Here is a 15,695-nt window from a genome sequence, read left to right as displayed (position 1 = left end):
AAATGCAGTCCTTAAAATAATTTTTATTATTGGGAATTATCTTATCATTCAAAAGTTACAAATATATGCTGTGTCCTTAGGTACAAAGTCCAGGCCATTCTGTTTAGAACTGTTTTTACTTGCTCTTGCTTTGGTCCTCCCTGTCTCAGGAAAGGGCATCACAATCCATCCAGTGGTCACCTAGGATTCACTCCACATCTTTTTCTACATACCACACTTCCAATCCATTATCAAATCTTGTCCTTTTTATTTCTGAAATCTTGCTCAATTCCATCTGTATCTGCCTAATACTTCTGTTCAGTTACTTTTATTGAGTTCACTGCAGTAGACTGCATTGAACTTGGTCTCTTAACCTCCTACAATTGCCCATATCTGTGCTGACAGTTACCAAGTGATTTTTATTTTATTTTATTATTTTTCATTTTATTTCTTATATTTTGGCCGCACCACACAGCCTGTGGGATTTTAGTTCCCTGACCAGGGATTGAACCTGGGCCCTCAGCAGTGAGAGTGCAGAGTCCTAACCACTGGACTGCCAGGGAATTCCCCCAAGTGATTTTTAAAAATTGTCATCACAGTGAATTACTCCCATGCTTTTTAAAATCCTACCTGAGCTTTTTCTTTTTCAAATACCTTAGCATAGCCTATACTGCCTGCATTATCTGGCTTTTTCTATGTCCCTTGAATTTGCCAAACTCATTCCTACCTTATGATCTCTGCACTGGCTTCACTTTTATTTCCCCAAATTCTTTGCATGGCTAGCTCCCTTTTGTCATTCAAGGCTCCTGTTGAATGTCACTACCCTGAAAGAGGCCTCTCCTGCTCTCCCTTTTTTGTTATTTAATTGTTAGCAGTTAGCCTAATAAACACACTGTTCTGTATATTGCCTTTTTCACTTAATATATTTTTGAGATTTGAGATTGTTCCATATTAGCCTCTCATGAGCTTCCTAATTCCTTTCTTTTAGTATTTAAAGCATTCTATTGAATGAATGTCCCAAAATTTATTTAACCAGTCTTATATTGATGGACATTTCGGTGGTTTAAATCTTTTCTTTTATACACAGAACTGTAATTATTGATCTTGTACATGTACCATTTTTCACATGGGAAAGTAAATTGGTAGAAAAAATTTCTAGAAGTGGACTTACAAGATTAAAGTCTATGTGCATTTGTAATTTGTTACATACTGCTCAATTTTATAACTAGTATTTTAAATGTCTTCTTCTTTTTTTTTGCGGTACGCGGGCCTCTCACTGTTGTGGCCTCTCCCGTTGCGGAGCACAGGCTCTGGATGCGCAGGCTCAGCGGCCATGACTCACGGGCCCAGCCGCTCCACGGCATGTGGGATCTTCCCAGACCGGGGCATGAACCCATGTCCCCTGCACTGGCAGGTGGACTCTCAACCACTGCGCCACCAGGGAAGCCCTAAATGTCTTCTTTTTAATACTTTCATCTGAGAATTAGCATTTATCTTACTCTTTTCCAGAAAAGGATGAAAGGTGGCTTACCTTAAAATTATAATATGTGTGTTGAAGTTATGTTAGTTCTCATCGGCCCGTTGTATTGAGATTCTTCTTCCCTTTAGTATCAGATCTGCATCTTCCTCCCCTTATCAGCCCTCTCCACACCCCTGGCAGTTTTATCTAGGCATGTGATTACTCAGGTAGAGATGACATGTCTCAGTTTTCCTGTGTGGCTAAGTCGTGACCATGTGACTAAGTGTGAGTAAAAGTGGTACATGCAACTTCTGGGTTGTCTCCTTGAAAACAAATCCACTTGTCTGGGACTTTCTTTCTCTTTATGTGGGTTTAAATGGGGATGTTGCACTAACCCAGTGTAAACCAGGCAGGTGAGGATAACTACCTAGGGGTGGTGGAACAAGAGATGGAAGGAACCCGGACCTCTGAATGACCTCAGGGAGCAGAGTGGCCTGCCAGTTTGTTCTGCTTTCTTCTGGGCTGTAAGATGAGAGAGCACACATACAATACTAATCTTATTTGAGCTGATGTATGTTTGATCTTTTTGAGAGAACCTAGACTGTACCCTAACTGATACAGAATGTAATGTAGACATAGACGAGAAAGAATAGATAAAGAGAAAACTGGAGTTATAGAAATGTGTATTTTAGGTCCTTGGCTGTTGCTGACTTAGTTGGAGTTGGGTGAATCAGTGTTTTAGCAGTAGAAAAAGGAAAGTAGTTTGAGCATATTGATCTGTCTGGATGATTAGGTCGATAAAGATACTTTGGTGGCCTTACAGGCCACCAGATTATAATTCTACCACTGTTGAAATTCATAAAATACTTTCTGTGTTTTTTCACTTTTAATCATGCTAGTTTGTATCTGTTTTATTTTTTCTCAATACTGACTAGCTTTAGTGCCTATTCATTTTATTACTTATAGTTTTTATTACTTTTTATTACTTATAGTTTTCTTCAGGCTTGACTAAAACAGAGCAGGATATGACTCTTTTCCCATGTTCCAATGGTTGTATAAGGCAGTAGTTGTATTTGCTTAGCATTTTGCCTTCCACTAAGTGCTTCTCTTTGTCAGTTAAGATCAGTTTCAGCCGTAAATAACTGAAAACCCCACATAATAGTGATTGGGAAAAAAAGACTAAGTTATTTCTTTCTTGTGGGAAAGTCTTAAGTAGGGAGTTCAGGGTTCCACGTGGTGTGTACTGATCTACAGTAGGTAATAGTTTCAGGCTCTTCCTGTCATGCTCTTTTTGTTTTTCCTGCTGTTATGGTCTCAGATTTATGGTCGGAGATGGCAGCATCTGTGTACTAGGCAGCAAGACAGAGGAAGGAATGAGTATGAGAGCAAAAGGTGCCTACGCGCTATCCTTTATGGATAATTTCTTGAAGTTGTCACAACACTTAGGCATGTATCCCATTTACCAAAATTTAAGTCACATGGCCAGCTAGCAGCTGAAGAGGCCAGAAAACGTATTGGTTGTATTTTGTAGCCACGTGTCTAGTTAAAATTCCTTTACCATGGAAGAAATGGGGGGTTGTAATAGTTTGAAATGGAGAACAAAATTCTATGAAATGGATAGACATTTTGTGGATGGAGTGGAGAATATATATATTTTTTTCTTCATCAGACTCTTTATTTCTTGGGTGAGGATTTATTTGAAAACCAATTTAAAATTGCATTAGTCATCTATGGCTGCATAACAAATCTCCCCAAACTCAGTGGCTTAAAGCTTTTATTATTTCACAGTTTCTGTGGGTTTGGAATGCAAGCATGGCTTAGCTGGGTTGTTTGGCTCTGGGTCTCTCACAGGCTGCAGTCATCTCAATCCTTGACTGGAATGGATCTGCTTCCTTGCTCATTCAGTTCCTTTTAGGTTAATGGACTGAAGCATCAAGCATCATGACCTGTTGGTCAGAGGCCTCTTTTGTTTCTTTGACACATGGTTTCTCCACAGAGCATCTCACAACATGGCAGCTTGCTTCATTAGAGCAAGCAAGTGAGAAGGCAAGAGAGAACATGCTAGCAGGATTGAAAGTTAGAATTTTTATAACCTAATCATGGAAGTAACATCTCATCACTGAGATGTTAATATTTAAAAATAAATATTAATTGTTATCCCATTATCAACAGGGAATTATTTTAATCAATTACAGAGAACTATGCCTTTGCTAAAAATGAGGATATAGATTCGTTGTCATGGAAAGTTGTCTGTGATCTGTGGAAAAAAAATATAGAAATATATATATATATATATATATAAACTGAAAAAATCTATAAAATACTATGTATAACACCCAATTTTTGTTTAAAAATTTAAATGAAATTGATATGTGTTTGGTCATACATGTATGCATAGAAAAATTTCTGGAAGTATACAACAAAGTACTTAGCATTATATTTTTCGTGCTAGGTGGTATTAGCAGATTTAAAAAATTTTTTATTCTATATTTGTTTGTTTATTTTTAATTGTGAAATACATATAACCTAAAATTTACCATCTTATCCATTTTTAAGTGTTCAGTTTAGTAGTGTTATGTACCTTCACGTGGTTGTGCAACCAAATACAGAACTCTTTTAATCTTACAAAACTGAAACTACACCCATTAAACAACTACCTATTCCCCCTTCCCCCAGCCCCTGGCAACTACCATTCTATTTTCTGTTTCTATGGATATGACTATTCTACATACCTGATATAAGTGGAATGATACAGTATTTGCCTTTTTGTGATTGGATCTCACTTAGCATAAGGCCTTCAAGATTCACTCATGTTGTAGCAAGTGTAAGGATGTCTTCCTTTTTAAGGCTGGATAATATTCCATTGTACGTGTAAACCACATTTGGTTTATCCATTTATCTGTCAATGAACACTTGAGTTGCTTCCACATTTTGGCTATTGTGGATGATGCTGCTTTGAACATGGGTGTGTGCATATATCTCTTTGAGACCCTGATTTCAGTTCTTTTAGGCATATGCCTAGAAATGGAATTGCTGGATCATATGGTACCTTTGTTTTTATTTTTTAAGGAACTACCACACTCTTCTCCATAGCGGCCGCCCACTATTACAAACCACCACCAGTGCACCAGGGTTTCAGTTCCCCTGCAGCCTCCCCAGCACTTGTTTTCTGTATTTTTGTTAATAGCCATCCTAATGTGCTTGAGGTTGTTCCCTGTTATTTATTTATTTATTTATTATTTTAATTTTTTTTGTGGTATGCGGGCCTCTCACTGTTGTGACATCTCCCGTTGCGGAGCACAGGCTCCAGAGACGCAGGCTCAGCGGCCATGGCTCATGGTCCTAGCCGCTCCACGGCATGTGGGATCTTCCCGGACCAGGGCACGAACCCGTGTCCCCTGCATCGGCAGGTGGACTCTCAACCACTGCGCCACCAGGGAAGCCCCCTGTTATTTATTTTTGATAAGTGTTGCTATTAATTACTTTTTATATTGAGTGAACGATATATTTCCCTTTTGTAAAAATGGAATGAATTAACTTTTTATTTTTCAGTATTTATTTATAATATTGTTTTCTATAACAGCGGGTACTGCTTTTATTTCAGAGGCAATAGTAAATTGTTGGGATATTAGGGTTGATTGTTAGGATAAATTAGAAGCTTGATGCTGAAGGGTATTTTGACGTTTTAGTAAAGCACTGTGAATATCATAGTAAACATCTTAATCACTTTTCAGCACTCAAAGTTGGAAACCCAAGACTTACCAGTCTTAGTAAATGTTAACTGCTAATTTTTTGATGGAATATTTTTGCTCAGCCTTTATTGACTAATTAAACTTATGTTTACCAATGTCTTTTTAAAAAACAACCTGACTTGAGGTGTAATTTACCATAAAATTAATCTGCTTTAAGTGTAAAATTCAGTGATTTTTAGTGAAGTACAGGGTTGTGCAGCTATCACCATAATCCAGTTTAGAACATTCCTCTTGCCCCAGTAAGATCCCTTGTGACCAGGACCTTTCTTGACTCTATAGAATTTATGGCAAAAGATTTCTTATAACAGGGTTGTATTTATTGCTTCTTTTCTATCTACTGTACCTCCTCCCTGAAATATACACAAATAGTCAAATAGTGTATATTTTATTTAGGGGACTGTATAGTGATGCTCCTGAAGTGTGTTTGCATTTGCACAACTTTTAGCAAGGAAGATCTTGCATCAGAGAGAAAATTCTTTCAAGTTTATTTTAGAGAGTCCCAATTAAACACTTTGCAGTTTGACTTTAGTTTTTGATCTTTCACAGCTGGTTTATTTTTAGCAGATCATAGTAGCAAAGATTGACAAGCCCTTTCAATTATTTGATGCATATAAACATCAAAACCTTCCTAGGCAGTTCATGCTTATAGATAATTAAAATGAAAAAGAACTAAATAGATAGAACAGTTTATCATTAATAGAGTAATAAATGCAGTTGTAGGCAAAATTGGTATTTTTCTTCTAACTCACCAGAGGGCACTCTTTTCTAGTTTATTACTTTTAACTCTGATCTTTTGACATATTATATTCTACTTTGGAAAATTTAAGTCCTTTATTGGGATCCAGGTTTGGATTAATTGGAGACTAATGACTGTTTACTATTGCAACTTCTAGTCAATTTTTTTGTGACCTCTTTTATAATAGTGTCATTATAAAGGATTCTACAAATAAGCCAATCTTAAATGCTTTAGGCGATAGTGTATCTGGAGTAAAATATCTCTTCAGTTTTAGTCTTTTTTTGCCTAACAGTTCTGTAATCTCACTTTTCTCTTTATTCATGTTAAGGTTTCAGATCGGGTAGAACGACGGCTTCAGGAAATAGAAAGAGAGATGCGTACGGAAAGAGAGCTGGTGGAAAGACGGCAGGATCAACTGGGACTTATTTCTTTGCAGCTACAGGAGGTTTGTGAAAAATACCTTCTCGGAATGTAAATCTTGAGTTTTGGTGGTTATTTAGCTATTGTTAAAATGGTTATAGTTCCTTAGTTGTTGCATGTGAAAGTATAGTTCAGTCTGTAGAAGTATAGCATATTGGTTATAGTTCATTGTGTGAAGACAAGCCTACCTGGTTCAAACCCAGAGTCTACACCTTACTGGCTGTGTGACCTTGGGCAAGTTCCTTCATTTCTCTAGGCCCATTTCCTATGTGGAAAATGGAAATAATAATAGTATTTACTTGATCACATTGGTGCAGGGATAAATAAGTTAATGTGGGTAAAGCACTTAATGTAGTGTCTAGCATGTGCTGAATACATGTTAACTGGAAGTATAATTATTTGGATTAATTTTCTTTGGTGTGAACTAGACCAGGGGTAAACAAACTGACCTATGGGCTGAATCTGTCCCATTGACAATTTTTGTAAATAAAGTTTTATTGAAACGCAGCCACTCCCATTCATTTTCAGTTTGTCTGTGGGCGCTTTTGGGACACGACGGCAGAGTTGAGATGTTGTGAAAAAGACCATATGGCCCACAAAGCTTAAAATTAGTATTGACTGGCCCTTTATAGAAAAAGTTTGCGGATCCCTGGCCTAGACTATCATCAAACCAATTCAAAACGGAGGTTACTTACACTTTAGGTAACATTTTTATTTCGAAATTTTAGACTTATGAAGAAGTTGAATAATTAGAACAAAGGATTTCTGTATATCCTTTACCTCAATTACCCCAGTATTCATATTTTACCAGACTTGCTTTATTGTTTTATATATGTATCTCCATATATATGTATATCTAAACATTTTTTGAGCTAGTTGCTGACATGATGTAAATACTTTTAAATCTAAATAATATGGTGTGTACATTCTCTTCTGTAGTCAAAGGAAATTAACATTGGATCAATACTATGATTTAACATAGGTTTTTTAAATTTTTAATTTTTTAATTTATCTTACATCTTTATTGGAGTATAATTGCTTTACAATGTTGCGTTAGTTTGTGCTGTATAACAGGGTGAATCAGCTATATGTATGCATATATCTCCATATCCCCTCCCTCTTGAGTCTCCCTCCCACCCTCCCTATCCCACCCCTCTAGGTGGTCACAAAGCACAGAGCCGATCTCCCTGTGCTATGTGGCTGCTTCCCGTTAGCTATCTGTTTTACATTTGGTCGTGTATATATGTCAATGCAACTCTGTCACTTCATGCCGTCTTACCCTTCCCCCTCCCCATATCCTCAAGTCCATTCTGTATGTCTGCGTCTTTATTCCTGTCCTGCCCCTAGGTTCATCAGAACCTTTTTTTTTTCTTTTTTTAGATTCCACATATATGTGTTAACATACGGTATTTGTTTTTCTCTTTCTGACTTACTTCACTCTGTATGAGAGACTCTATATCCATCCACCTCACTACAAATAACTCAATTTTGTTTCTTTTTATGGATCAGTAATATTCCATTGTATATATGTGCCACATCTTTATCCATTCGTCTGTCGATGGACACTTAGGTTGCTTCCATGTCTTGGCTATTGTAAATAGTGCTGCAATAAACATTGTCGTACATGTCTCTTTTTGAATTATGTTTTTTTCAGGGTATATGCCCAGTAGTGGGATTGCTGGGTCACATGATAGTTCTATTTTAAGTTTTTTAAGGAACCTCCATACTACTCTCCATAGTGGCTGTATCAATTTACATTCCCACCAACAGTGCAAGAGGGTTTGCTTTCCTCCACACCCTCTCCAGGATTTACTGTTTGTAGATTTTTTGATGATGGCCATTCTTACTGTTGTGAGGTGATACCTCATTGTGGTTTTGATGTGCATTTCTCTAATGATTAGTGATGTTGAGCATCCTTTCATGTGTTTGTTGGCAATCTGTATATCTTCTTTGGAGGAATGTCAGTTTAGGTCTTCTGCCCATTTTTGGATTGGGTTGTTTGTTTTTTTGATCTTGAGCTGCATGAGCTGCTTGTAAAGTTTGGAGAAAAATCCTGTCAGTTGCTTCGTTTGCAAATGTTTTCTCCCATTCTGAGGGTTGTCTTTTCGTCTTGTTTATGGTTTCCTTTGCTGTGGAGAAGCTTGTAAGTTTCACTAGGTCCCATTTGTTTATTTATTTATTTTTTTCCATTTGCCTAAGAGGTGGGTCAAAAAGGATCTTGCTGTGATTTATGTCATAGAGTGTTCTGCCTATGTTTTCCTCTACGAGTTTTATAATGTCTGGCCTTATATTTAGGTCTTTAATCCATTTTGAGCGTATTTTTGTGTGTGGTCTTAGGACATGTTCTAATTTCATTCTTTTACATATAGCTGCCCAGTTTTCCCAGCACCACTTATTGAAGAGGCTGTCTTTTCTACATTGTAAATTCTTGCCTCCTTTCAAAGATAAGGTGACCATATGTGTGTTGGTTTATCTCTGGGCTTTCTATCCTGTTCCATTGATCTATGTTTCTGTTTTTCTGCCAGTACCATATTGTCTTGATTACTGTAGCTTTGTAGTATAGTCTGAAGTCTGGGAGCCTGATTCCTCCAGCTCCGTTTTTCTTTCTCAAGATTGCTTTGGCTATTCGGGGTCTTTTGTGTTTCCATACAAGTTGTGAAATTTTTTGTTCTAGTTCTGTGAAAAATGCTAGTGGTAGTTTGATAGGGATTGCATTGAATCTATAGAGAGCTTTGGGTAGTAGAGTCATTTTCACAATGTTGATTCTTCCCATCCAAGAACATGGTATATCTCTCCATCTGTTTGTATCATCTTTAATTTCTTTCATCAGTGTCTTAAAGTTTTCTGCATACAGGTCTTTTGTCTCCTTAGGTAGGTTTATTCCTAGGTATTTTATTCTTTTTGTTGCAGTGGTAAATGGGAGTATTTCCTTAATTTCACTTTCAGATTTTTCATCATTAGTGTAGAGGAATGCAAGAGATTTCTGTGTATTAATTTTGTATCCTGCTACTTTACCAAATTCATTGATTAGCTCTAGTAGTTTTCTGGTAGCATCTTTAGGATTCTGTATGTATAGTATCATGTCATCTGGAAACAGTGACAGTTTTACTTCTTTTCCCATTTGGATCCCTTTTATTTCTTTTTTCTTCTCTGACTGCTGTGGCTAAAACTTCTAAATCTATGCTGAATAATAGTGGTAAGAGTGGGCAACCATGTCTTGTTCCTGATCTTAAAGGAAATGGTTTCAGTTTTTCACCATTGAGAACGATGTTGGCTGTGGGTTTATCATATATGGCCTTTATTATGTTGAGGTAAGTTCCCTCTATGCCTACTTTCTGGAGAGTTTTTATCATAAATGGGTGTTGAATTTTGTCAAGCTTTTTCTGCATCTATTGAGGTGATCATATGGTGTTTCTCCTTCAGTTTGTTAATATGTTTTATCACATTGATTGATTTGCGAATATTGAAGAATCCTTGCATTCCTGGGATAAACCCCACTTGATCATGGTGTATGATGATCCTTTTAATGTGCTGTTGTATTCTATTAGCTAGTATTTTGTTGAGGATTTTTTCATCGATATTCATCAGTGATATTGGTCTGTAATTTTCTTTTTTTGTGAGATCTTTGTCTGATTTTGGTATCAGGGTGATGGTGGCCTTGTAGAATGAGTTTGGGAGTGTTCCTCCATCTGCTATATTTTGGAAGAGTTTGAGAAGGATGGGTGTTAGCTCTTCTCTAAATGTTTGACAGAATTCACCTGTGAAGCCATCTGGTCCTGGGCTTTTGTTTGTTGGAAGAGTTTTAATCACAGTTTCAATTTCAGTGCTTGATTGGTCTGTTTATATTTTCTATTTCTTCCTGGTTCAGTCTCGGAAGCTTGTGCTTTTCTAAGAACTAGTCCATTTCTTCGAGGTTGTCCATTTTATTGGCATACAGTTGCCTGTAGTAATCTCTCACGATCCTTTGTATTTCTGCAGTGTCAGTTGTTACTTCTCCTTTTTCATTTCTAATTCTATTGATTTGAGTCTTCTCCCTTTTTTTCTTGATGAATCTGGCTAATGGTTTATCAATTTTGTTTATCTTCTCAAAAAACCAGCTTTTAGTTTTTTATTGATCTTTGCTCTTGTTTTCTTTGTTTCTATTTCATTTATTTCTGATCTGATCTTTATGATTTCTTTCTTTCTGCTAATTTTGTGGGATTTTTGTTCTCTAATTGCTTTAGGTATAAGTTTAGGTTGTTTATTTGAGATTTTTCTTGTTTCTTGTTTGGTGGGTTTTTACCTTGCTCCTTCTTCTGCTATGTGTTTCTCTGTCTTCTCATTTTGCTTAACTTAGTGTGTTTTGTGTCTCCTTTTCTCAGTCTACAGGTTCATAGTTCCCCTTTGTTTTTGGTGTCTGCCCCCAGTGGGTAAGGTTGGTTCAGGGGCTTGTGAAGGGTTCCTGGTGCAGGGGACTGGTACCTGTATTCTGTTGGGTGGGGCTCGATCTTGTCTTTCTGCTGGGCAGGGCCACATCCGGTGGTGTGTTTTGGGGTGTCTGTGAACTTGGTATGATTTTAGGCAGCCTCTCTGCTAATGGGTGGGGTTGTGCTCCTATCTTGCTAGTTGTTTGGCATGGGGTGTCCAGCACTGGAGTTTGCTGGCTGTTGAGTAGAGCTGGGTCTTAGCCTTGAGATGGAGATCTCTGGGAGAGCTCTTGCCAATTAATATTACATGGGGTCTGGAGGTCTCTCATGGCCCAGTGTCCTTAACTTGGCTCTCCCACCTCAGAGGCTCAGGCCTGACAGCAGGCTGGAGCACCAAGACCCTGTCAACCACACAGCTCAGAAGAAGAGGGAGAAAAAGAGAAAGAAGAAATAAAAAATATATTAAAAATATTAAAAAATATAAAATAATTAAAGTAAAATAATTATTAACATAAAAACATTAAAAAAGAAGTAAAGAAAGAAGAGAGCAACCAAAGCAATAAACAAATCCACCAGTGATATCAAGTGCTAAAAACTATACTACAACAAACATAAAAATCAGAAACAAGGCAGTCACAGACAGCAAACCCCAAGTCTACAGTTGCTCCCAAAGTCCACCGCCTACTTTTGGGATGACTCGTTGTCTATTCAGCTATTCCACAGATGCAGGGTACATCAAGTTGACTCTGGGGATTTAATCCACTGCTCCTGAAGCTTCTCGGAGTAATTTCCCTTTCTCTTCTTTGTTTGCACAGCTCCTGGGGTTCAGCTTTGGTTTTGGCCTCACCTCTGTGTGTAGGTTGCCTAAGGGTGTCTGTTCCCTGCCCACACAGGAGGGGGTTAAAGTAGCAGCTGATTGGGGGCCTCTGGCTCACTTAGGCCGGGAGGAGGGAGGGGTATGGAATGCAGGGCGAGCCTGTGGAGGCAGAGGCTGGCATGATGTTGCAACAGCCTGGGGCACGCTGTGTGTTCTCCCAGGGAAGTTGTCCCTGGATCATGGGACCCTGGCAGTGGCAGGCTGCACAGGCTCCCAGGAGGGGAGGTGTGGATAGTGACCTGTGCTTGCACACAGGATTTGTGGTGGCTGCAGCAGCAGCGTTAGTGTTTCATGCCCATCTCTGGTGTCCACACTGATAGCCGTGGCTCGCGCCTGTCTCCGAAGCTCATTTAGGTGGTGCTCTGAATCCCCTTTCCTCGCCCACCCCGAAACAATGGTCTCTTGACTCTTAGACAGTTCCAGACTTTTTCCTGGACTCCCTCTCGGCTAGCTGTGGTGCACTAGCCCCCTTCAGGCTGTGTTTACGCAGCCAACCCCAGTCTTCTCCTTGCGGTCTGACCTCTGAAGCCTGAGCCTCAGTTCCTAACCCCCACCCGCCCCAGCGGGTGAACAGACAAGCCTCAGGCTGGTGGGTGCTGGTCGGCACCGAACCTCTGTGCGGGAATCTCTCCGCTTTGCCCTCTGCACCCTGTGCTGCGCTGTCCTCCGCGGCTCCAAAGCTTTCCCCTTCCGCCACCTGCCGTCTCCGCCCGCGAAGGGCCTTCCTAGTGTGTGGAAACCTTTCCTCCTTCACAGCTCCCTGCCACTGGTGCAGGTCCCATCCCTATTCTTTTGTCTCTGTTTTTTCTTTTTTCTTTTGCCCTACCCAGGTACGTGGGGAGTTTCTTGCCTTTTGGGAGGCCTGAGGTCTTCTGCCAGTGTTCAGTGGGTGTTCTGTAGGAGTTGTTCCACATGTAGATGTATTTTTGATGTATTTGTGGGGAGGAAGATGATCTCCACATCTTACTCCTCCGCCATCTTGAAGCACCCCCCAACCTATAGGTTTTATTCTAATTTTGCCACTTAAAGTTCTTTTCTGGTCCAAGATACAATACAGAATTACATATAGCATTTGACCATCATGTCTCTTTAGTCTCCTTTAATCTGGAACAGGTTTTCAGTTTTTCTTTGTCATTCATAACCTTGACAGTTTTGCAGAGTACTAGCCAGTTATTTTGTAGAATGTCTTTTGTTTTAGGTTTGTTGAGTTTTTTCCTCATGACTAGATTAGGTTATAGGCTTTTGGCAGGAAACCCGGAGAATTGTTGTTGCGTTTTTCCCAGGATATCATATCAGAGGGAATGTAGTGTTGATTTGTCCCAGTACTGGTAAAAACTGAACATTGGTTAAGGTGTTGCTTGCCAGGTTTCTCTACTGTGAAGTTATTATATTATGCCTTTTAAATTATTTGTCTTATGGGCAGGCTCTTTAAAACTTGAAAATTGCTTATTTCTCATCAAATTTTCACCTACAAATTTTAGCAGCTATTAATGATTCTTTTGTGAAACAGTTACTGCTATAGGTGTTACTAAACAGTGATTTAAAAAATATTCTGTCATTCCTTTCACATTTATTAGTTGGATTCCTACTGTGAGGAAGGGCTTATCTTTTTCTCCACTCATTCATTCATTCATTATTATTGGTATAGGTTTGTGAATTCTCATTATATTGTTTATGTTTTATAACTGTCCTAGAAAACTTGTGAGATTCCTTTTAAATGTTTCTTAGATTTATAAAGTGTAAAAAATTAGAAACAACAAGAAAACCAAAAGATTTAAAAACAAATGGAACGTTTTTTTCTTTTACGAAGTGGTTTTCTCTAAAAGTGGTGTTCTACAGATGCAGTTATGTGTGCTTGAAGATCATTAACCCTTTTAAATTGACAGATTAAAATTTTTTTTTATGTATTAGGAGACATGCCAATTGAAAATTAGGAACAAAAATTGCAAACCTGAAATTATAATGTAAGCTGACAGAAAACAAAAGCAGATCTGTCTAAAATTCCATTTTCCTCCATTTCACAAAAGGAAGCATACCCTTGTTAGTTGGTAATTACTTTGAAGAGGATACTTTGTTGAATAATTAGATACAGCATGTGGGTAGCCTTTTTTTTAAACCTTGATTTTTATACATTTGTTCTCAAAGCACATTGCATCTGGTGAGCATAAGAATAGTACTGAAATGACAATTGTTCTTTTTTGCGAGAGAAAATTAGAGAAATTTTCCATGCTTATATTCTACTCGCTTTGCAGAATGCACAAAATTACAAAGAAAGGGGGAGAGGAAGATTGCTTCCCACCCCTATTCTTGAGAAACCAGAGCCTGAATATTTGCATTGTAATTGTCAATTTGACTAAAAGCTTGAGCAGTGATTTGGAATTCCATCTCTGACAGTACAATAGAGGATCGCTATTGATAAGAAATGTTTAATTTCATATTTTGTCACTTTAATATAAGTGGTGACCTATATGCTTTTAATAGGTGGTTTTGGATTAAACAGTGCAGTGGAAACTGGAAAGGATTAATTTAGCCTGATGCATTTTCCTACTCACAAGTTAAGTGGCTTAGACTGTTCTGGAAAGGTCACATTTAAAGAGAGAAAATACTTTACTTTCTTTTTGATATTAAAAAATACTTATGGCTATATCTATACTGTATGATAATAGTAATTTATATATTTTGTTTCTGGCTATGGTGAAAAATTGAATCTGTAGGTGAGTAAGTAAGCCTCAACTTTTAGCCACTATGTTCTCCTGCCTCCCTAAAATGTATAATTCAATGTTAGTGAAAATTATGACATTCAAAAGTCTTAATCTCTTAATTAGGAGTAATCATTAAAAATTCCAGAATGTTGGAGATTTCTAGGTATAATGTATTATAGAGTGGCAATCTGTGGTTTTGGCTAATAAAACTTGCTTCTTTTTAGTGATCTAATGAGGTTCTTAGGTCCTCGGAGCTTTATCTGTTCCCATTTAATGAAAATCACAGTATTAGTCATTGGAAATTGGTTGAGGGAAAGCCACTCTCCTTTTCTTGTTTAGAGTTGTTAAAGAATTGTTCACTCTTTTCTGTTTGTTTTTTTCTTCTCCTTCTTTTCTTTCTTCCTGGTCTAAGGAAAAGGGCTAAGCACATGCTCTGGAATCCACTTCCTATGGTGAAGCTCAACTACTTATGTGCTACTGGTGGCACATGAATGTCAGATTTTCTTAACTTGGTGAGGGCCTTCCCTGGCCTTCAGAACTCATATATCACATTTTAAACAACATTGTTTTCTTTTCTCAGTAGAGGTCTCTTTAGAGAGATGAATATTTTATTAGTTGTGCAATAATATTCTTTTCACGTAACTTTTAAGAATTATATCTTTCTCTATATTTTTAACTAAGGTATAGTTGATTTACAATGTTTTGTTAGTTTCTGGTGTACAGCAAAGTGATTCAGTTATATATATATATATGTATTTTTTTCAGATTATTTTCCATTATAGGTTATTACAAGATATTAAATATAGTTCCCTGTGCTATACAGCAGGACTTTATTGTTTATCTATTTTGTATATAGTACTGTGTATCTGTTAATCCGAAACTCCTAATTTATGCCTCCTCTACCCCCTTTTCCCTTTGGTAACCAAAAGTTGGTTTTCTATGTCTGTGAGTTTATTTCTGTTTTGTAAATAAGTTCATTTGTATCATTTTTCTTTTTTAGATTCCACATATAAGTGATATCAGGTGATATTTATCTTTCTCAGACTTACTTCACTTAGTACAGTAATCTTTAGTTCCATCCATGTTGCTGCAAATGGCATTATTTCATTCTTCTTTATGGTTGAGTAATATTCCATTGTATATATGTACCACATCTTGATGGACATTTAGGTTGCTTCTATGTCTTGGCTATTGTAAATAATGCTGCTTTGAACATTGGGGTGCATATATCTTTTCAAATTAGAGTTTTTGTCTTTTCCAGATATATGGAAAGAGTGGCATTGCAGGACCATATGGTAATGCTACTTTTAGTTTTTTAAGGAACCTCCATACTGTTCTTCATAGTGGCGGTACCAATTTACATT

General features: G+C 37.7%; 1 protein-coding gene across 4 annotated transcripts in view; it reads left to right on the top strand.

Moving 5' to 3' along the window:
* CEP128 (centrosomal protein 128) overlaps positions 1 to 15,695 on the top strand; it is a gene marked incomplete at both ends in the record, with an annotated part of 391,525 nt that overhangs the window by 36,998 nt on the left and 338,832 nt on the right. For all 4 annotated transcript variants that reach the window (XM_079700920.1, XM_079700919.1, XM_079700917.1 and 1 more), the window contains one exon: positions 6,255 to 6,371. In XM_079700920.1, coding sequence (XP_079557046.1) covers positions 6,255 to 6,371 — 117 coding nt within the window. The remainder of the gene's footprint in view (positions 1 to 6,254; positions 6,372 to 15,695) is intronic.

This window comes from Hyperoodon ampullatus (genome assembly GCF_949752795.1).
Source record: "Hyperoodon ampullatus genome assembly, chromosome: 3".
NCBI lineage: Eukaryota > Metazoa > Chordata > Mammalia > Artiodactyla > Ziphiidae > Hyperoodon > Hyperoodon ampullatus.
This window is presented reverse-complemented; position numbering and strand designations above follow the sequence as displayed.